A 22,684-nucleotide genomic window follows, 5' to 3' on the forward strand; every position below is an offset into this window, starting at 1 on the left:
AGAAAAAAATGGATAGGTTAGCTTAGGTTCTAGGCTTCACCCTTTGTGCACATCTTATGTATTGTATAATTGCATTGTACAGTTTATGCAAATAGTTTATTGTTTCATTTTGTTAATTAATGGTTGAGCCACAAACAAATACTATTTTGATTTTTTTATATAAACCCCACAAAACAGTGTACAAAATAAAATTGACGGAAAATAAAACAAAATATTGGGAAATTTTCACGTTTTGATGTCTTGTTGTTTTTCATAAAAATAAGAGAAAATCTGACCTGCGCAAACAAAACTCATCACAGCTGTTTTCAGTCACCTTCTCCTTCATCTTTGAAGAGCTCCTCTGTTCCAAACTTGAGGATGTCATCAAGTTCCTGCTTGGTCATGGAGCCGGCTTTGGATCCCAGGCCAGGCCGGACCACCAGATGGGTCAGCATCATCTTCCTTTTGGCTACCTGCGTGATGCGCTCCTCCACGCTGGCCCGTGTCACGAACCGGTAGATCATCACTTTGTTGGCCTGCCCGATGCGGTGGGCCCGACTGAAGGCCTGAAAAGCGGGCGAAAACGCTTTTGAGGAGAGCGAACGGGCAATGGAACGCAACCAAACGGCCACCGGTGAGCAATTACCTGTATGTCATTGTGAGGGTTCCAGTCTGAGTCGAAGATGACGACGGTATCCGCTGTGGCCAAGTTGATGCCTAAACCACCGGCTCGGGTGGAGAGCAGGAAACAAAACTGACAAGCGCCTGGAGCTGTAAACAGAAAATCAGCGTTGGATCTTGATAGTCAGGTCACTTTTATGTGCATAGCCCTCAATCCAAATGTTGATTGTATCGAGAACAAGACTTGGAAAAATATTACTCATTGTTTTTCTTTCAAATTCAAATTTTTTTCCAATAACAGAGCAGACCCACATCATCTAAGTCAGGGCTGTCAAACTCATTTGAGCTGAGGGCCACATGAAAAAAAAATCTCACAGGTGTCAGACTAGTAGGTTTAAGAGAAAGAGAGAGAGGGACAAAGAGAGAGAAAGAGAGAGAAGGAAAGAGAGTGGTGAAAAGAGAAAACTAGGGAGATAAGAGTTAGAGAGAGAAAGAAGATAAGAGAGACAGAAAAAGGTACGAAGAGTGAGAGAAATAGTGAGAGCGGAACAAAGGGAGAAAAACATGAAAAAAAAATATAAAGAGACAAAAAAGAAAGAGTAAAAAAAAGAGAAAAGCATGAATAAGAGAGGGATTAAAGGAATGAGAGAAGAGTGAGAAAGAGTGAGCATGAGAAAGAGTGAGAGAAAGAAAGGCAGTGAGAAATAGAGAAAGTGAGAAAAAAGAAGGAAAAAGCAAAAAAGAAAAGGAGAAAGAGAAAAAGAGAGATAAATAGAAATTAAGGGTGAGAAATGGAGAGAGAGGGCAAGAAAGATGGAAAAAAGAAAAACAGAAAGAGAGGGAGTAAGAGAGAGAGAGAAAAGAATAGAGAGAAAGAAAGAGAGGAATAGATAGCGACCAAGAGAGAGAGAGAGAGTGAATAGAATAGAATATACCTTTATTGTCATTGTTACAAAATAGGTTAACATATTGTGACAACGAATTTGGGCATGACACTCCAGTCTCACACATTCACAGTGAGATAAAAAAGCCAAGAAGATAAAAGAACAGAGAAGATAAGGTTATAAAACAAGGAGGATAAGGTTATAGTTATAATTTACACAATATTTACACAAGAAATGTCGGCATGTAGGATGTTACATACAGTTTGGTATCAAATGGGAGAAAGGGAGAGAAGATGAGAAAAATAGAAAGAAAAATAAAAGAGAGAGAAAGAAATACTACTCCAGTTGCTTTGCGAGTGGTGCCTGGCTTGGGTGACATCAAGTGGACATATTTAAAACAGCAGCTCATTTTTTCAGGTCGCAGCGGTGAGAGTGAGGAATCCTAACCACTCGACCATTGGAAATGTAGATGGCAAAGGAAAATTGGATTTTATTGCATCATCACACTATTTTTACCCACAGTGCCACGTTATAAAATGTTGTAATGGAGCATGATGGGAAATACTTCAGCAAAACAACGTTAAGTGGTTCTGTGAGTAAAAATAGTGTGGTGATGATGAGATAAATCTTATGCTTTTTGCTAAGTCATCCAGGTCCTTAGTAGTCTAGCGATTACACAGTGTATTAAGGCGTATCATATTCATTATTTTTGTTATTATTACTAATATTGCGAGAATATTGTCGAATATTGAAGGACTCCAAGGTACAGGGGAAGTTTCGGAAATACAATGTTGACAAACTGAGCCTTAATTCTTGCAAAGTGAAACCAACCAATTGTAGTGATGATGTGACTTTAATCAAAAATAGATCCATCTCATATTCATGTGGCATTTATCATTATTCATACTCACCATTAAAGCGATCAATGGCTTCCTGCCTAAGTGCTCCAGTGATGCCGCCGTCAATCCTTTCGTACTTATAACCTTCGTAATCAAGGAAGTCTTCCAGCAAGTCCAGCATTTTGGTCATCTAAAGACAGACCCGTATCACCGAACGCATCTCCAGCAGCCACCCCAAATTCTTCCTGGATGTACCTGTGAGAAGACCAGCACTCTGTGTCCCTGCTCCTTCAGTTTCCGCAGCATCTTCTGCATCAGTGTCAGTTTCCCGGAGGCTTTAGTAAGAGCGGACCCTTCGTATGCACCGTTGGGCATTTTCGGCGCCTCCTGGAAGAGGGAAGGAGCAATTTAGTAAAGATTGTGACAAATACAAGGTGCTTCCCTACCATTGATGCGACGGGGAAGAGGTAGGGATGGTTGCAGCACTTTTTAAGGTCCATCATGATGTTGAGCAGAGAGACCTGGTTACCTCCACCTTTTGAATTAAGTGCCTCAAAATTCTTAGTAAGAATCAGCTTGTAGTATTTTCTATGTTTAAAGAGAGAAAAGGGAGGAGGATAACTTTCAGTGCTTTGGTTTTCTTGACCCATATACATTGGGTTCGGAGCCCAGAAGATGCAATCCACTACGATCACAGTTCCACACTATTACAATCAATGATATCAACTGACTCTTGAACTAAACATTGAACAAAGATGATTTCAAGAGCTTGTACTTCTGCATGGGGCTGAGCTCCACCCGCACGATCAGTTCAGTCTTGGCCGGCATGTTCTTAAAGACGTCAGCCTTGAGCCGCCGCAGCATGTGAGGCCCCAGCAGGTCATGCAGTTTTTTGATCTGGTCCTCTTTGGATATGTCAGCAAACTCCTCCAGGAAGCCATCCAGATTGCTGTGCAATGGCAGACCATATATACATCACCGTTTAACAGATAATTGGCATCCGATTTTTCAATCACATAGTAAGGCAACTTTTGGTACTCACTTGAAGCGGTTCGGTGTGAGGAAATTGAGCAGGTGGAAAAGCTCCTCCAGGTTGTTTTGTAGTGGAGTTCCCGTAAGCAGCAGCTTGTGGTCAATCTTGTAGTCGTTGAGGCGCCGGAAAAACTGTCAAGCGAAAGTGTGTCGTAACACAACGCAGCCACTAGAGAGCAGGCTCTAAAAGCTCAGGAGCAGTTCAACAGGGTCGGCAGTCAAGTTTTATTTTTAGACCACAGGGCCTTTTGTTCTTAGAAGTTATGGCTTTGTTCTCCTAAAATTGTAACTTGTAAACAAAAATTCAATTATGAAAACATAATTTTTCCCCAAAACATAAAAAAAAAAAAAAAAAACTGAATATTCTGTAATGATGCAAATTAGAGGAAGATGACAACAAGTAGTAGTGTAGTGACCAGATGATAGATAGATAGATAGATAGATAGATAGATAGATAGATAGATAGATAGATAGATAGATAGATAGATAGATAGATAGATAGATAGATAGATAGATAGATAGATAGATACTTTATTCATCCCCGCAGGGAAATTCACATAAGCACAGAGTTTGTGTGACGTCACGCGCATCCCTGAATGTAAACAGGCCATATTAGATGGGTCCAACGGACGTGGTTTTAGGTCGTCAAAGCTGTACCCTATTTAGTTGTATGTTCAAATGAAAGTTAAAGGTGTCGTTTTAGTGACGTGACCTTTTTTTTGTTGATGAAAGTACCGTAATTCGGTAAGTGGAGTGCAGAGACAGAACCTCAATCAGTGCGACTTCCGGCACGCGCCATACAGCCTAGCAGAAAAAAGTGCATTATTTCTTGGCTGAAATGAACTCTAAGAAAGAACCCTAGTGTCCCTGAAAGCCAGGTCGAAAGCGAACACCCTTATTTGGTGAGTGGAGGGTAGAGAGACACCCTGAATTAACGCAAAGAGACCTCAGGTGATGGCAAGCTAAAAGCCCTCAGAGATTGCCGCATTCGAACCCTAAGTCACATGCATTTGTCTAGTGTGTATGGGTCTTGTTTGTAAATCACTAATTATTTTTTGTCGTGACTTAGCCTTGACAGATAAACAAGAGGTTTGATCTCCATATTTCTAAGGTCAATCATAATAATAATGAGGTAAACTTTGACCCATCCATTACGGACACCATTATTCAGCGCGATAAGAACTATCAATTTGCAAATTCACTTGTTATTCTTTACAAGCCAAAACAATTTTAAAAACGCCTTATCACCATTTTACCATCTCAGGTCAAGTCCTGTTTATTTGTGACACCCTTAATCACAAGGAGTCTCCAAGGGCTGCACAGACCACAGATTATTGCAAACTACAGACTTTTATCAAACCATTCCCTGATCTCAAACCTACATGAGGGCAAGGAAAAACTCCAAAACCTCAACATGAGGAAAATGAAGAAACCTTGAGAAAAGACCGGACATGAGGTATTCATTCCCCCTTCCAGCATGACCTGGCTTCAATGGATGTTGCATTTACAAACAATAAAAAATAAATAGATATAAAATAATGAAAGTATAATATAAAATAAAAAATAAAATAAAAAGCATGACCAAGTTACAATTTATGTAGCATTAACAAACAATAACTCATATTGAGTTAATCTTGTATTTTTATATTTTTGATATTCTTTTATGTCTCATCTCATCTCATCTCATCAGCTGCACCGCTTATCCTCAGTAGGGTCGCGGTAGTGCTGTAGCCCATCCCAGCAATCATCGGGCAGTGGGCAGGGGACACCCTGAACTGGTTGCCAGCCAATCGCAGGGCACACAGGGACAGACAACTCATTCGCTCATTCACACCTAGGGACAATTTGGACCAGCCAATTCACCTGAAATGCATGTTTTTGGAACGTGGGAGGAAACCGGAGTGCCCGGAGGAAACCCACGCAAGCACGGGGAGAACATACAAACTCCGCACAGGAAGTCTGGAGCTGGATTTGAACCCACGACAGGTTCCCATGACATGAACTGTGCCGCACAAGCGCTAACCACTGCACCGCCGTGCTGCCATTCTTTTATGTATTCATGAATATAGTTTCTTAGATTTATTACGCTGGCAACTGAGTGGACAGCAAAGTAAGAGTTTCATGGTGCAGGGAATCGTGGTTCTTTACTGTGCATATGACAAAAAACACTTTAAATCTTGAATTTTGAATCTCAATACACAGATATTCTCAACGTGAAATATAGGTCATTCATAAGCTTTAGAATAGAAGTGTGTTTTAAGTCGAGGCATTAACTGTTTTTTTCCAAATTGCGCCACTTTTTAATTTGATCTTTGTTGGTTTTGCCATCTGTACCTTGGATTGGTTATTTTTAAGGCGATGAGCCTCGTCCACGACCAGGCATGCCCAATTGATGGACTTGAGCGCTGTCTGGTCAATGGTCACCAGCTCGTAGGAGGTCAGAAGCACATGGAACTTTATCGGTGTCTCTCTCTGAAGAAAGCAAGTGAAAAAGATGGGCATTTGCGCATGTACCAAGGATGGTTGGGCTGAAACTTGCCTTACCCTCATCTTGAAAGCCTTCTTGCTGGCTTTGATAGGCGAGTCGTCCAAGAAGAACTCGTTCTCCCGGATGATGGCTCGGCTGTCCTTGTCGCCAGTGTAGGTGACCACATAGAAGTCGGGCGCCCACATCTCAAACTCCCGTTCCCAGTTGATGATGGTGGAGAGAGGGGCGCTGACCAAGAAGGGACCCTTGGTGTGGCCCTAACACACACAAAGAAAAGAAAATACTCAGACAAAAAAACATCAACACATTTTTTTCTTTATTGGACCCATCTTCTTTTATTTAGTTTAAAAAGTTAACAGTAAGCATTTCTAAGAATATAACCTTTGTCACAATAGCAAAATATTTTAAAGGAGCTGTTCAGAATTTGAAACTTTGTTACTCTCTGCTGCCATCTACGGGTTTGTGTAAGCCCATTTATGATGCACATGTAAGTACATGCATTTTGTAGACGTGCTTGAATAAACTTCTTTTTTTTTCATCTTTCTTGGGGTTTTGGTTGGCGTTTGGACTCTACTTGAGGCGTGCCTTTTCTTACTTTCACCATTTTCATGCTACACTGACAAATACATATTTTAAAAAACCTAAGCAGACGAACATGACATCACTCGACATAACAGTGGAAAATAAAGTACAAGAGTTTTTCAAACTCAGTTGGGCATTGTAACCACATACTTAATAGTCAAACGACGCACCCCACTTTATTGAAATAATTAGAATGGTCTTTATTGTCATTGTTTAGTGTAGATTGTTCACAACAAAATCAGATGTGGCACTCGTGGATAAACATCTCATTAAAAACTTTGACTTAAGAAATACAATAAAGACAATATTTAGAAACCAAAGCTTGTAGACTGGCCTAAGTTGGAAGTGCATCATAACACATTGCAATCAAAACAGTGGAGGGACATTTAGCAGCAACATTGTGCACATATAAGAATAAAGAATAAGATATGAATACTGTGTATATGTTTTACACATAGGCAAAATGTTTTAGTTTCAAAGGACCTGCACGATCTGCCAGAGGGCATCAGCTCAAAAAGATGGTTGCTGGGGTAAAAAGAGTCCTGAATAATGTTTGCTGCGGTAGCACAAGCTGGTAATGTCCTCCAGATTGGGAAGAGAGCAGCCAGCGATTTTCTGAGCTGTGTTGATGAACCTCTTTAATATTTAGTTAAATTTTCCTCTATCATAGTTAAAAAGCCTGGTTGACTAAATCTCTACCTGTGCCTCAAATTGAAAATTTGAACATGAACATTTCTTCTAAGACTAGTTTATTACTCAAAATAACTTTGCAATACTGTTACATTTACCCACCCCATCTCTTTTTGCAACATCAGTCTTTTGATATATTAGTATATTCTACCCCTAAAATGCGAATTTAATTACAGTGATAACAATGGTGCAATGGTATAATTATACAATGAAAAATACAAATTAAGCTTAGTTGCATTGTCCTAGAAAAAAAGATGCTGCTTTACTCATGAGAGTGCAATTTTGTGTATAGAAAACATAACACGGTCTCTGATGTTTTATTTTTTCCTTCCCAAGATACATTTGAATATAAAATCTCATCTCATCTCATCTCATTAGCCGTACCGCTTATCCTCATGAGGGTCGCGGGGGGGGGGGGGCTGGAGCCCATCCCAGCCATCTCCGGGCAGTGGGCAGGGGACACCCTGAACTGGTTGCCAGCCAGTCGCAGGGCATACAGGGACAGACAGCTCATTCGCTCATTCACACCTAGGGACAATTTGGACCGGCCAATTCACCTGAAATGCATGTTTTTGGAATGTGGGAGGAAACCGGAGTGCCCGGAGGAAACCCACGCAAGCACGGGGAGAACATACAAACTCTGCACAGGAAGTCTGGAGCTGGATTTGAACCCACGACAGGTTCCCGAGACATTTAACTGTGCCGCACAAGCGCTAACCACTGCGCCGCCGTGCTGCCCCATTTGAATATAAAATAAGTTAATTCTCTTATTGTTGCAATTGTTCTTTTTACACAGAAACCATTTAACCTGACAAGAAGAAATTGTTGCAAAGTGTAACTGGATGCTAAGTACCTCTTTAAAGAGCGAGTAGAGAAAGACAATGGTCTGGATGGTCTTGCCTAGACCCATCTCGTCCGCCAAAATGGTATCAGTGCCTTGAGCCCAGGAAAACCGAAGCCAGTTGAGACCCTCCATCTGATAGAGGTGCAGCGTGCCACCTGTCGACGTCACAAAGTCGGGCTGATCTTCGTATTTTATCGTCGGCTGTAAAAGACGGGCAGGTTTTAGAATTTACCATGACAAGCCTCAGGTCTACTGATGAGAATGCGACAAGAACTCACGTCAGTGACAGGAGATGCAGAGGAAGACTCATCTTCGCCCTCATCAATCTTGCTTCTCATCCTCCGGGGCCGGTCGGGGTCTTCCTTGGTGATAGTGTCCCTACATAAATGTCGTTAGCCGAGTTTGGACTTCCTCTCACTAAGGAGTCAAAGGGTGTACCTGTGTCTCCAGTAGTTTTCCTTGTAGATGGCAAAGTCAGGGATGTCCATGTGGTCTTGCTCCCAGGTGCACTGGTCATAGGTAAGGTCTCTCCACTTTACCAGGTAGTGGTATGTCTCTTTCTTATCCACACTGGCACACAGAACCGCATACAATGTTTAAAAATAATAAGGCGTACACATTGAAGACAGGTGTAACCAGGGTTAAAATGCCCAACAGAGTTTTCTCACACCCCCACGAGTCACTGGATTGTCCCTGGCACTGAGTTGTATGAAAGAAACAGGTGAAAAATAAGCCTTAGCTAAGTGGTTATCTTACCTGTGGTTGATGATGCGATGGATCATCATCCACTCGGGCTTGATGCCGTATTTGTAGTACTTGTCTTCCATGGCGGCATACTCCGGGTCTTTGGCGCGCCGCTTCTCACTTTTTCCCACCCCGCCCTCGTCCTCGCCGCTGGAGCCATAGTCCAAACCGGGCGGCTCATCCATGTCAGTCTTCCTTTGGTAGTTTCGGTACATAACTGAGTGGAAGATCTCCAACTGGAGGGTTGAGAAGATGTCGTTTGTTTTATTTCAAATAACTGAATTAAATTCACAAACTTTTAGGTCACATTTTATTTCACCTGCAGCTCAGTGATCCACGTGCAATGCCAGTAGGACTGTCCTGCCAGCTTGACGAAGAACTCACGCTCAGCTCGGCCCTTCATGGGTGGCGGAGCCATTGGTGACAATTGGTGGGGCAGTGAATCCGGACCTGAAGGAGCTTCCGGGTCTGGGACAGGGGCTGGAAGCGGGGGCTCCCCCCACTGCCAATGAAGGATCTTTTGCACACGTCCATTGATGGGCGGGCACTAGCAATGGAATACAGTGAGGGAGTCCGTGTGAAATGTGTGGACACTGCAGTGAGTGCGTGGGGCAACAGACAGGAGGCTGACACGATTATATTTAAAAATATTCCCAATTTTTTTTTCAATTAGGCACAGAACATGTAGTTTTCCTCCCCACAATAATGCTAATATGTTGCAAAATATTCCACGTGCAACAGACTCGAGGAATTGTATTTCAAGGTTGACCCATCTGGCTTGTTTCCTCTAGAGCTGTGATACCATTGAAGGACACAACACTTTCAAAATGGTGAATCCCATTAACACAACATGTGAAGCAAGTCTGAAACAAACAGCGATTGTAGTAAAAAGCCGCTCATTTCTGCTTGGAAATATTAGAACTTTGCTTAGCCTGTCGCTGGAGGCTTTGTGACTGTTTTGACGGAGTTGCGTGCTTAGACCTCCAAAAGCTCCGTGGGGTGACATTACCTGCCATCATTTATGTAAGTTCCTTGTTTTAAGTAGGCAATCGTGGCTTTTCGTTTGTGTTTTTCGCCGCATGTGTCAGGGCGTGTGTTGGCCCAGGTAGCTCCCAGTTAGTGCCGGGGCTACCGAGTGCTTTTCTGTTTTGTTTGCTCCTGTTGTATGGCCGGGTAGCCTGGCGTTAGCGCTGGTTTTGCTGTTTTCCTTGATTTATTCCCGGCCGGCTTCGCATTTGTCACTGTTGAAGCTTCTTATTGTTTTTATTTATTTTACGAGGCTGCCTTTCATCGTGCCTTTTGGTGGCTCTCTGTGTGATGTTTTGGCCAGTTAGACCCTTTTTAACTGTTTCCTCTTTGTTGTACCATTACTGCATCCACCTGCGACACAACGCCAACGCATTTTCCACAAAAACGACTAAAACTTTGCATTACACATAGTAACCTCTTCGACCTAATAACACATAAACAATATGGCGACTGGCTTGCTAGGCTGTGTTTCTCCGATGACATCACAGCTCACGATGACAAAAGCAAGACACGCCGTTTTCAAAGTGCATTATCTCGGGAAAAAAATAAAAACTATGACATATATATACCGTAAATTCCGGACTATAAGCCGCTACCTGGAGTATAAAAGGTAAGATTAAGACCAGTAGAATATGCGGGCCAATAAAGACGGTAACCTCTAAGTTTAGGCATACATTGTCTGAACATTTATGGTACGTTCCGGTAATGAGGAAGACACCCTCGATGGCAATAGTTATGAGGAGGAAGTTGAGGACGATCTACCGTGAATTTTTGGTTTGAACAAATTTATTGACACTAATAACAGCAAACAAACAATGTGAGGTTTGAACAACCCTTCTCGATAATCTTAACAGCAATCAAGCACATTTACAATTTCGTTATGTCTGGCAGTATGACGTTTTAACATTTTTTTCTGACATTTTTGACATCTTCGTTAGTGTCAACAGATCCGTCCAGGCCAAAATTGATTGTTTTTTGGTCCGAACAAATCATTTTTCACAATTAGGGGATGCTTATTATTTTTAACAGTCACGTTTGATACATAGCGAGCGTGATCCTAACTAGCGTGTTGGTACCTTTCAAAGGCACGGTTTGGGATGAAATTTTATTATTAAAGCTTTGAAAACTCTCTCGGTGTACTGTCTTTCTTCGTAAATATGTGTAACCATGTATAATATGTATTTGCAACTGTATATTTTTGTAATGTATTTATTTTAGAGATTTATTCTGTTATGTGTTCTACGGACGAATCAAAAAGTAGGGGCGGAGCAAACGCGGGCTGATGGGAAATGGGGTAATGCTGAGTTACCGGTAGATCTGTCGTCGCAGCGGACAATAGTGCATAAATATTTTTCCCACCCCTTAACTTTGGAAATATACATTTTGTTTCCTTGGATTACTTTCAACTGGACCCGGACTTTACAAGTCTGCATCATACCTTAATTACGGGTATCATTTTCCATTCATATTGATGAATGTGAATCTAGAAATTTGTTCTATCTTTGTTGTCAGATTCGTGGAATTTACAGCCTGGTCTAGTTAAAACTTGCGATTGTATCACAAATTTTAGTGGGGGCGCACGCGGCTTAAACATGGGTGCGGCTTGTGTAAGTACAAAAGTGGCAGATCACCTAATAAGTGGTGGGTGCGGCTTATAATCAGGTGCACTCTGTAGTCCGGGATTTACGGTAGATCTTATGAAAAACACATACAAATTCCTCACATTTTACATGTTGAATGATTGGGGAATACCTTTAAATTTGATGCCTTCAGAGAGAAGCAGAGGACGTGCGAAGCGAGTGAGAAAGCGAGCGAGTGTCAGAGGAACTAACCGTGCAACGTGGACACAACCAATGTCCATTTGGGATCTCTGGCAGTGGCGGGTTTAGGCAGTGGATGTGGTAGGAGGATGTGCAGGTGTCACAGCACAAAAGTTCCCCCCCATCTTTACACACCCGGCAAAATTCCATGTGGTCGTCATCCTCCTCCAACCCCGCCCCAATCTCCGACAAGGCCACCTCCTCCACGTCCTCCTCGAAGTCCTCAAAGTCCTCATCTTTCGCTTCCCACTGGATTCCCTCTTTTTCCTAGGAGAAGTACGGAGAAGGTCAAAGTCTAAGCCTGATCAAAACAAGGGCCCTTTCAATTCATTTGATGATGTCGGACTGAATATTAACATAAAATGATCAGCTAAAGTTGTGTCGATAAAACTGACATGCTCTTACATTGATTTGATTTTTCAGTCATTCGTTTTCCAAACCCTTATCCTAACAAAGTTGGAGCCCATCCAAGCTGATGCCGCCCGGTGGGCAAGGGACACACCCTAGACTAGCTGCCAGACAATTGCATTGCTCCCAGAGAGAGCCAAACATTCAATCACACACCCAATCGTAGGGAGAATTCTGAATTGCCAAGCATATTTCCATGCATGATTTTGTGGGAGGAAACTGGAGTGCCCATGGAAAGCACAGAGAACATCCAGACGCTGTTAATTCAGAAATGATCCCTGTGGGCTCAATTACAAAGTAATTTCTACAGAAACAGCAAACACTGTTTACTATCTATGGACAAGAAGTAAAGGATTATCACAGCTGACATGAGCTAATCTGCGTGAATCACCCTCATCATTCATGACATCCTCCCTTTTTCTTCACATATTTGATCATAATTTATCATGCACAGCATTGAAAAAAATGTCACTTGGACACAATGAGAAGTAGTAGTGAAGAGCTTTTAAGCCTTATGCTAAAGTGTTGCTAATTGCTGGATGTAAACAACTCAAAGGACAACCAATAGGATTGGGAAACCCAGGCAACAAAAATAGGCAACCCCCTTGCTCAAATGCTCAATGTGACAACAGTCGTGTAGCTATTATTTTCTATCACTTTGGCAAGCAAAATTCGCTTCCAATCATTTCAGATTGTAATGATGCTGATGGGTGGTTAGCGCATGTGCGGCACAGTTCATGTCTTGGGAACCTCCTACGTGGGTTCAAATCCAACTCCAGACTTCCTGTGCGGAGTTTGTATGTTCTTCCCGTGCTTGCGTGGGTTTCCTCCAGGCACTCCGGTTTCCTCCCACATTCCAAAAACATGCATTTCAGGTGGATTGGCCGGTCCAAATTGTCCCTAGGTGTGAATGAGCGAGTGAGTTGTCTGTCCCTGTGTGCCCTGCGATTGGCTGGCAACTATTTCAGGGTGTCCCCTGCCCACTGCCCGATGATTGCTGGGATGGGCTCCAGCACCCCCGCGACTCTACTGAGGATAAGCAGTGTAGCTAATGAGATGAGATGAGATGATGCTGATGGGTGGCCACAACATTTCCCTCATGACCTTTCTATTTTAACAATGCCGCAGGAGATTCAGGAAGTATGGAGTCATGCTTAGCCTTTTAATCATCTTTACCTTCTAAAGCTTCAGCAAGGCACTTATACGTTTATCCTGTATGCCTAAATCCATATTAGGATTCGAGGCATTCCTCAAGCTATGCGATGCCAAGTTGGCGGTCAACAAGATCCACTTGTCTGTGCTCCTGAACCACACACACTTGACGTTGTATGAACCTAAAAATGTTCATCCAACCAAGTTGATCATGTGTGCAGGTGTAAGGACAAATAAATGACAGCATGAACTTTTATTTTCACCTTGGTGTGTCTTCACTTTTGTTGCAAAGAGGTCCGCAATAAATGCCTACGTTTTGGGGGAACACTAAATTCACACTACCATCCACTTAAAGCTTTGAACTGACTTCCTTTTTCCATCAAGGTGCAATTCATTCATGGTTGAAACGCAAAAAGATCAAGTAAAATAGGGGTCAGAAACCAATGGCTTGAGAACCTGGTATGGCTATTTTCACAAGTACATTTGGCTCGACAATAAAATATGGCCTATGCAAATTGTCTTTGTGTCTTACAATTTTGGTATATGCAAAGTCGCGCTGCAATTATAATGATTTGGTTCAGAATATATATGGCACAGTTTCAACTACAGTCTACAGTCATGGTGTTACGCCAACAGACCCTGTTTTGCCAGCACGTCTATATAGAATCTTGTATATGGGTCTCATTAAACAATGTATGTTCACTTTCGAGACACTTTATTAAAGAACAAACTGCAAACACCCAAAAAAGGCAGCGAAGCATCAAGAGCATTTTGATTGGGTGAGCGCTAGGGGTGGGCGAATGCACAAATACCGCTCCAGTCTCTCTTGCCCAGAGCACTCTGCACGGAAAAATATGTACGTGTATGTCTCATTTGCAGTGTTTTGTGACATTTTCACAAAAGAACTCTGCTGGCACCTTGTCTTATTTTGTCCAAGGAGCGAGTTTGGTGGTGTGTTGATTTTTGTCTTGAAAAATATGTTGCGGCTCTCTAGAAAAAAATCCAAATTGTAAAATTGCTACTGAATTGTAAGGGTGTTCTGTCTTGATTGAGCAATTTATAACCAAACGTATTCACAAGAAAGGCCAGAATGAACGCTATCTATCCAGTCACCGGGGAGTTGAGAGTTGGGATGATTAACCGTATATCCTTAAAGTTGAGGTTTTTGAGTTTTTCCTTGCCTTCGTGTAGGTTTTAGATCAGAGGACAGTGTAATGATAGTCTGTAGTTTGCAATAATTTGTGGTCTGTGCAGCCCTTTGAGACTCTTTGTGATTGAGGGCGTCACAAAAAAACATGTTTTGACTTAAAGCAAACATTCCTCATTTGGATTCAAGTCCAAACACAAAAGACTCACACAGTGTGGGCAACTCCACTTGCCCTCTGGAGCCTTTTCCAGCTCAGGTTCCAGACACACCAGGTGGTACGCTCTGGGGCAAGTGTCACAAAGGATGATCTCTCCACCCTGCTGGCACACCTCACAGTAGTCCTGGTGGTCCGTCTCGTAGCCGTCGCCCTCCTCCTCACCTGGAACTGGGAGTTTTCGCAAATGAGCGGCGTTCCATCACCACGGCTACGATCCACGCTTACTTTTCTTCTTCTTCTTGGCCGGCCGCCCACGTTTATTCTTCTTGACGCGCCCGGAGCTGTCGGAGCGAACGGAAGAACTGTGCACGCTGGAGTCCTCCTGCTCCGATTCGTCCTCTTCCCCGTCGTCGCTCTGGAGAAGGCGGTGACAGTTTAGCCCACCTGCGACAATCACCTGATGAATTTGCACTCACGGAACAGCTTTTCTTTCTTTTTGCACACACTGGGGAAAACTTGAGACGAACGGCTGCCATCTTTTTTGCCCTGGCTGCAGCCAAAGCCTTCTTCTTGTCGTGGACTCGAGGATTTTTATTCCGCTTCTTGTACCCTGGGCCTGCACAACCAAAAACTCAATAATATTCTGTGTTTTCCGCAGTATGAGGCGCACCTAATTATAAGGCACACCAAAGAATTGTCTTTTGTAATGTTTTTTTTCTCATATAATTAAGGCCAACCGGACTTTAAGGCGCATAAAATATTTGTGCATTGATTGTTCAGTTCAGAATATATCTCTGATCACAACTGCATAACATTGGTTGCAACTGGAATCGAACCTGGATTGCCACAGGGAGCGCGCTGGATCCTATCCAATAGCTCACTAGGGATACAGACAACACATCTCATCATCACACAACTTTTAGTCAAGGTACCAAATTGTTGATGTTATTATTGGGCCGGGCCGAGAGAATACTGTCAGACGTTGAACCGGTCCGTGGTCCCTCTAAATGCCGTGACTTGTTCTCAAAAACGGCTCTGAACGTTGACAAATGTCATATCATCCAGAGTGACGCAGTAAAAAACTTAGGTGTCATATTTGACCCCGATCTGTCCTTTCAAACACACGTTAAGAATATTACTAGAACAGCTTTCTTCCATCTTCGCAACATTGCTAAAATTCGGCCTATGCTGTCTCAGTCGGATGCGGAGATTATAATTCATGCCTTTGTTACCTCCCGTCTCTATCACTGTAATGCACTACTCTGCGGTCTCCCGTAGTCCAAAATCAAGAGCCTGCAGCTGGTACAAAAAGCTGCTGTGAGGCTTTTAGCTAATACAAGAAAGTTTAATCACATTCCCCCGATTTTAGCTAACCTGCATTGGCTCCCTGTTAGCTTAAGATGTGATTTTAAGGTTCTCTTGGTATTATACAAAACCATGCATGGACTTGCTCCCTCATTTCTTTCAGATTTAATTCCCCCCTATGTTCCGGTCCGGAGCCTCCGCTCTGAAAATGCTGGTCTACTAGTGATCCCAAGAGCCAAGAAGAGATCCGCAGGTTCGAGAGTGCTCTTCCCCCTGAGATTCGATTTGCAACCTCAGTGGAAATGTTTAAATCTAAGCTTAAAACACACTTCTATTCTATAGCATATGAATAACCTATATTCTATGTTGACAACATCTGTGTATCTGTGTATTATTTGTCCTCATGTGGGTTTTAGATCAGGTGATGGTGTAATAATAGTCAGTGGTTTGCAATAATCTGTGGTTTGTGCAGCCCTTTGAGACTCTTTGTGATTAAGGGCTATACAAATAAACATGACTTGACTTGACACAAAAATGGTTGGATACTACTCAAATACAGTATTGTATCGCCGACTCACTTTACAGAGTTCATAAGATTCTGAACTGAAATAACAGAAAGGCATTGTGGGAAGTAATATGCTTGTTCTGAACTGAATAAAAAGAAACGGATTGTGAAAAGAAATATGGTCGTCCTGAAAGATATAAATAAACAAATGGCTGCATGCATTTAAAACGTTTGTCCCTTACAATGCTCAGTTTGAGCTGAGAAAAAGCTAAGATTAATTTTATACCAATTTTTCATCACTTCCTGTATGAAATAAGACCTGTATTCCGAGCGGTCTAGTAAATAGGATCCGACACTCCCCCTGCCGCAATCTGGGTTCAAATCATTCAAACCCACGCAAGCATGGGAAGAACATGCAAACTCCACACAGGAAGTTCGATCTCATGACCTCAGAACTGTGCCGCACACGTGATAACCACTGTTTCACCGTACTGCCCAGTTCAATTCATGTTGCATCTAAATGTTCGAGATTGGAAATAACCATCCATGTCCCTAGTAGATTAGGGGTTATGATTTAGTGCACATACCATTGCTATCCAGTTCAATTCCCGTAGCCACCATTGTTGGCAATCATTGCCAGCGATAAGATTATTATTGCACAAATATGGTAAGACATTTCCAAATTTGTCTGCATATAAGGCACTCCGGATTGGAGAAGCTCATTCATATTCCTGGCCAATTTGGGGTTTATAGGTGCGCCTCATAGTCCGAGAAATACGGTACTTACACAGTCATTTTGTCAATCCCAGAACCGTGTGATTTAATATGGACCAAAGACTGACCTTTCCCTTCTTTCGTCTTTGCCTTCCGGACAGGTGGGGGCTGTGGCGGTGTAGGCACAGGTGCAGGAACAGGCGCAGGAACAGGCACAGGCGGAGGTGAGGCAGTCGCCGCGGAGACCTGCTCGGCGACAGCGATGGCGGCCGCGGCTGCAGCAGCAGCCACCGCGGCAGGGTTTCCTTTGAAGGGGTTATTGAAACTAAACTCCCTCCACTTGGCCCCCAAGATGGTCATCATCTTGGACATCGGGATTTTCGGGTTCTTCTTGGCTATCATGGGCCTGGCAGGAGGACACTTAAGAATTGGAATTTGCCAAGTGTTGGACTGAAACACAGCTAGCCAGGGGGGACTCGAATAACCTCCTACCTCATAAATTGACTGAAGGCCTTGTAGTTGGTAAGCTCCCTGTAGTCTTCTTCAGTGAAGGTATGATCAACATCCTCCAGACCCCACTCCTTTGCCAGCTGGGCTGAGGTCTTCTGCTCCACAGGTTGCTGTAGAGAAGCATTACAACCAAAACCAACACCTTCATACACACGCAACATCTTTGGAACATTTTTCAAGCATGTGTATTCGACTCTACCCTTGTTGTCTCCTCTTGACTGCTGTCACGATCCTCGTCATCATTTCTCTTCCTCTTAGTTTTCTTCTCCTTCTTTTCTTTGTGCTTCTTTTTCTTTTTCTTCTCACCAGAGCCATAGCCGCTGGCGACGCTGTCCGAGTGCTCGCCAAAGTCTCTCTCCTGCACCGAGTCATGCTCTACATCACTGTCCTGAACAGACGGTGCAAGCGTTAGGAGCAGGCGACAAACTCAAGCGTGGTATATGGAAACACAGTTCAACTTACAAACTTTTTGCACTTTTTCACCCTTGGGGCTTTCCCCTCTTTGTCTTTCTTCTTGGCGTCCTTCTTTTTCTTCGGGCGTCCTTTCTTTTTACAAAGGACTTCTCTGTCAGACGTGTCCCCCTGTTCTTCTAAAGAGAAAGACAATCTATAAAATTGGATGAACCATACTTTGTCCACTCCAACACATCTCCGAACACGTTTGATTCAACAGTGAAAATAACAGCATGTTTCGGAAAGTAGTACCAAAGTAAAAAACCCACACAAGCCTGAGAAAAACACACATTTCTACCCAGAAAGGCTAGGAACCCATTTAAAATGTGAATCAAGAACATGTTAAGCACTAAAATGAATGGCTTTTACCTCAGCGTATTTGTTGGTTCCGGATATTGAGATAGCAGGTTTCAAAATAAAGGCTGAAAACAGACGAGCAGTTCCTTTGAAGGTTTGTATTACAGAATATATTCCGGCCACAAATGAACTCAAACACAATATACAAAAAGGGCCGCTGATTGAAAATCTAATACGAATCAAACATGCAGTTGAATAAAGCGCTATTCTACTGATGACCGCCCAGTCATCCATCCATTATCTGCACCGCTTATCCTCAGTAGGGTCACGGGGGTGCTGGAGCCCATGCCAGCCGTCTTCGGTGCAGTGGGCAGGGGACACCCTGAACTGGTTTCCAGTCAGTCGCAGGGCACACAGGGACAGAAAATCCGCTCGCTCATTCACACCTAGGGACAATTTGGACTGGCCAATTAACCTGACATGCATGTTTTAGGAATGTGGGAGGAAACCGGAGTGCCCGGAGGAAACCCATGCAAGCATGGGGAGAACATGCAAACTCCACACAGGAGGTTCGATCTCGTGACCTCAGAACTGTGCCGCACACGCGCTAACCACTGCGTCGCCGTGCTGCCCCCCCCCACCCAGTCATTTTTGGGGAAATGTTGCTCATGCTGCTCAACCCTTAATGAAGAAATCAATTATACTAGTTTTTGTCTGTTTAAACACCTTTTCATGAAACTGAAATTGATGTTTACTTTCATTGTGTATCCCATTAAAACGAATAAGGTTATATGGTAAACTAAAATACAACTGAAGTGAAGGATTTTATACATTTGACTATAAAGGATTTTATACGATCGAATACAAATTACATTTAATGCAGGGCACCCTGGTAGAAAATGTTTACAAGAACGGTGGGAACAGGATGTGAGGCTGATAAGATAATCAGCACATCCAGACGCAGAAAGGCCCTGATGATGTAGAAACGCTCTGTGTTGTTTTGAGTATTCCAGACATCTCGACGCTCTTCCACAAGATGGTGAAGCCCATGGGGGGGGCTTCCTTGGCACGCCCATGGGAGGAGTAGGCACGCCATTATGCGGGGAGAAGATGGCCAATAGGAGAATGCTAAAGGACTTCAGAAAAAAAGCTTCACCTGGACTAAAACTAATCACTAATTAGGCTGTTTTCGATGGAGTACACTTAGGTAAATTGTTAATGAAATTAAATCTGTCCCCGTGTGAACATTTTCTTTCCTGTTCATCTTTTCCCTCAAGAAAGGAGCGCGCATATTTTATTGGGTGAATGTAGGTTGTGTTTGGTTAATGGAGTCAGATAACTCATTCGAACAATTTGGTAAACGGTACATTTTGATAATTAATTCCCAAAAAAATGAAGTTACATAATTACGACTGAATAAAAGAAGTTACGAATGAATAAAGTTTATAATCATGACTAAGTTTGGGCAGTGACATATTTCAAAATAACACTTTTCAAACTTACTTGCTCGAAACTCTTGTCCAATATATCTTCAAGATATCTTGTTTATTTTTCAACTTTAGTAACCATCTCGAGAGAAAACTGCTTGGAATGAGTATTTTGCGAAATAAGAAAAAAGCGGACCTGTTTTTGATACAGGGCTAAATTTCGAAAAACTTGAATTGCGCTCACTGTTTACCTCCACATCGAGCCGCTTCCGGGCGGTCGGTGTGCGAACGCCGCCAAAAGGACGCCGATGGGCGGTCATTGCGCTCACTCTAGCTCGGGGACTTGGAGGCCCCGCAGTGGAAGCAGGGCGATGAGGCGAGACGCGACGTCACGGGGGGGACTCAATTCAAGCCGTGGAGGTCACAAGCGGGTTAAGCACCTCACCAGGGGACCTCGTTTATCACTCTGACACGGCGGCTTGCGCTTGAGTGAATCTTTGTTTTAAACATTAGAAAGACACTGCCGGGTAAAGATTTTAGTGGGGCGACGTTCGCGAACAAAACGGCTAAAGGAACAGACTCTTGAAAGTAAATGACGGAAGCCGGCTCCCCACTAATCAAGAGCCGGTTCCCTCTTCCCTCGTGATTTGTCCATATGCAGTATTTTCACAGATTCTGTGTTGTTGACATGGAAATCTGTTGAGTATATAGAAGGTTCAAATTGTTTTTTTTTTGTTTGCTTTTTAAAACATACAAAACGTTTAAAGTTTATTCTTGTATTTTACTCTTTATTTACAGTTGCACTTAAGAGTCACTATCTTCATTATTTATGTTTTGGTCCCTGGATTTTCAAAGAACTGGGTAACCGCAGTTGCTTTGTATAAAAGGTTTAAGGTTTGAAAAATAAATGACATTCGAATGCTATTTTTTTGTTTTATTATTTTCTTGCATAGTGTTACATTTTTATTGGTAATAAACCAACGAAAGGGAACCCCCCAAACTGACTTCTTCTTTTTTCTTTCCTTTTTCCTTTTCTTAAAATACTTTTTCTTCTTTTGTTTTTTTTCCTTTGAAATTTTTATTCATTTTTATTTGATTTCTTGTTTTCTATGTTCATATTTTATCTTTTGTTTCATTTTTTCTGTTTTTCTTACCGCTTAATTCTTGCTATTTTCCCTTTTCTCTCTCTCCCTTTTCTCTTATTCTTTTTCTCTTTTTCTTTGTTTTTTCCTAGCTTTTGTCTTACTTTCTTCTATTTTCTCTCACCCTTTTGCTTTTTTGTTTGCTTTTCCCACAGACTTTTATTATTTTTTTGCTTTTCTTCTGTATACTTTTTTTTAAATTATATTTTTGTATTTTGTTTTCTTTTCCCCCAGCATTTTGCTTAATATTTCTTGTTTTTTTTAAATAGCTTTTAACTTTTTTTCTAGATTTGTCTTCCTCTCCTTTTCTCAGCTTTATAATTGTTTTCTTGCTCTTTATTTTCAATTCTCATGTTTCTTTGTTCTCATTTAAAAAAAAAATCTACTTTTGTTTCCTTTTTCGGTGTTTCTTACTTCTTAATTCTTGTTATTTTCCCCTTTCTCTTTTTTCTTTTTCTTTGTTTTTTCTAGCTTTTGTCTTAGTTTCTTCTTTTTCCTCCCACCCTTTTGTTTTTTGTTTGTTTTTCCCACAGATTTTTAAGTATTTTTTGCTTATCTTTTTTCCTCTTTCTTTGTTTACTTTTCTTTAATTTTTTTAGTATGTTGTTTTATTTTTCTCCTGCTTTTGCTTAATATTTTGTATTTTTTTAAAGCTTTTAACTTATTTTTCTAGATTTTTTTTCTTTCTTTTTTTCTTCCTTTCTTTTTTTCTCAGCTTTATAATCATTTTTCTTGCTCTTTATTTTCAATTATCATGTTTCTATTAATTAATTATGTGATTTTTTGTTTTGTTTTTTGGTTTCTATATCTTTTACCCTTTTCTTAAGTAATTTCGTGTAACATAATCAATGGTACCATCTAAATTGAATCTAAATCTCTGATATACTACTTTATAAATTCAGGAGGGGTGTTTATGTTAGTATGTGAATCGTTGGCTCCAAAATGGCCAAACCAATTTGCATGAAAATGTACACAGTTGTACTTTAGACCTCCGGGCGTGTCTTTAGCTGTGGTTATGTCACGGCAACCTCCGATTTATACGAACAAAATCAATGAAACACATGCTTTCGTTTCGTCTGCTATCATGAGGTCTCTACTGCACTCTGGCGGTCAAATCGGCACTACAGCTCCTTAGCACCCTTTACTCCAAGCAGTTGAATCCAATCCTCTATCCTATAGTACAGTATATGGACTAAAGCAAGAAAAACAACTGAAGAGTTTGGGAGCCGAAAGAGTCGTCTCTCTTCAGTGAGCCAAACCCCAGAGAGCCGGTTCTTGAAAAAGAGCCGGGATTCCCATCACTACTGCGAATTGCTTGTACTTTCCCCCAGAAACAGAAGGTTTTGCAACTCCCTTGGAAATAAATGTGAAAATAAAGACGTTAATTTAGCCTAAAATTAATATATTTAAAAAAAAAAACTGCAGCCCCCTCGCTTTGGTACATAGATTCGCCTTTCTGTTTAACCCGCACGCGTTTGAACGCATCACGCCAAATGTCCTGGAATGCTGTCATTCCTGTGACACGCGTGTCACCGAGGAGGGTGGGGGGTGAGCAAGATGACACTTTGGCCCTGGACACAAACTTCCCGTCCCGAGCGGACCTTTGAACGCATCACGGCGCTTCAAACGTCTCCTCCTGCAGCTGAATACTTGGCGAACCGAGTGTTGTTTTCATCCGGGACGCCTTCACGTACCTGGGGCAGCTGCAGTTATCCGAGGCGCCGCGGGGGAATCGATGAAGTCTTCGCTGTGGCGATCTCCGTCGTCCTCTTCTTCCTCAAAATCCGAAAACGCCGTGCCTTCGTCTTCCTCGCAGGCCCGCGCAGGATAGGACATGGTAGTCCTCTCATTGGGATCCCGTCCTTGCTCACAAAAAAAACAAAAAAAAAAAACAGTATCGTGCTGTTTATTTAAT

General features: G+C 42.2%; 1 protein-coding gene across 4 annotated transcripts in view; it reads right to left on the minus strand.

Moving 5' to 3' along the window:
• The window catches only part of chd3 (chromodomain helicase DNA binding protein 3), a 44,586-nt gene extending 21,902 nt beyond the window's left edge, over positions 1-22,684 (minus strand). Inside the window, exons 1-23 of one of the 4 annotated variants that reach the window (XM_088348496.1) lie at positions 22,464-22,684; positions 17,913-18,037; positions 17,650-17,838; positions 17,433-17,560; positions 17,069-17,346; positions 14,893-15,032; positions 14,702-14,831; positions 14,469-14,644; positions 11,565-11,819; positions 9,023-9,250; positions 8,716-8,939; positions 8,398-8,529; positions 8,238-8,337; positions 7,969-8,160; positions 5,900-6,100; positions 5,690-5,827; positions 3,366-3,487; positions 3,099-3,272; positions 2,770-2,911; positions 2,579-2,710; positions 2,396-2,513; positions 626-750; positions 314-545 (exon numbers count right to left, since the gene is read on the minus strand). In XM_088348496.1, coding sequence (XP_088204622.1) covers positions 314-545; positions 626-750; positions 2,396-2,513; positions 2,579-2,710; positions 2,770-2,911; positions 3,099-3,272; positions 3,366-3,487; positions 5,690-5,827; positions 5,900-6,100; positions 7,969-8,160; positions 8,238-8,337; positions 8,398-8,529; positions 8,716-8,939; positions 9,023-9,250; positions 11,565-11,819; positions 14,469-14,644; positions 14,702-14,831; positions 14,893-15,032; positions 17,069-17,346; positions 17,433-17,560; positions 17,650-17,838; positions 17,913-18,037; positions 22,464-22,605 — 3,823 coding nt within the window. In that variant the 5' untranslated portion in view covers positions 22,606-22,684. Of the gene's footprint in view, positions 1-313; positions 546-625; positions 751-2,395; positions 2,514-2,578; positions 2,711-2,769; positions 2,912-3,098; positions 3,273-3,365; positions 3,488-5,689; positions 5,828-5,899; positions 6,101-7,968; positions 8,161-8,237; positions 8,338-8,397; positions 8,530-8,715; positions 8,940-9,022; positions 9,251-11,564; positions 11,820-14,468; positions 14,645-14,701; positions 14,832-14,892; positions 15,033-17,068; positions 17,347-17,432; positions 17,561-17,649; positions 17,839-17,912; positions 18,041-22,463 lie in introns of all 4 variants that reach the window. The other 3 variants (XM_088348495.1, XM_088348498.1, XM_088348497.1) reach the window with 3 other exon arrangements.

The sequence above is a fragment of the Urocampus carinirostris genome, chromosome 11 (genome assembly GCF_059441175.1).
Source record: "Urocampus carinirostris isolate Australia breed hairy pipefish chromosome 11, RoL_Ucar_1.0, whole genome shotgun sequence".
Taxonomy (NCBI): Eukaryota; Metazoa; Chordata; class Actinopteri; order Syngnathiformes; family Syngnathidae; genus Urocampus; species Urocampus carinirostris.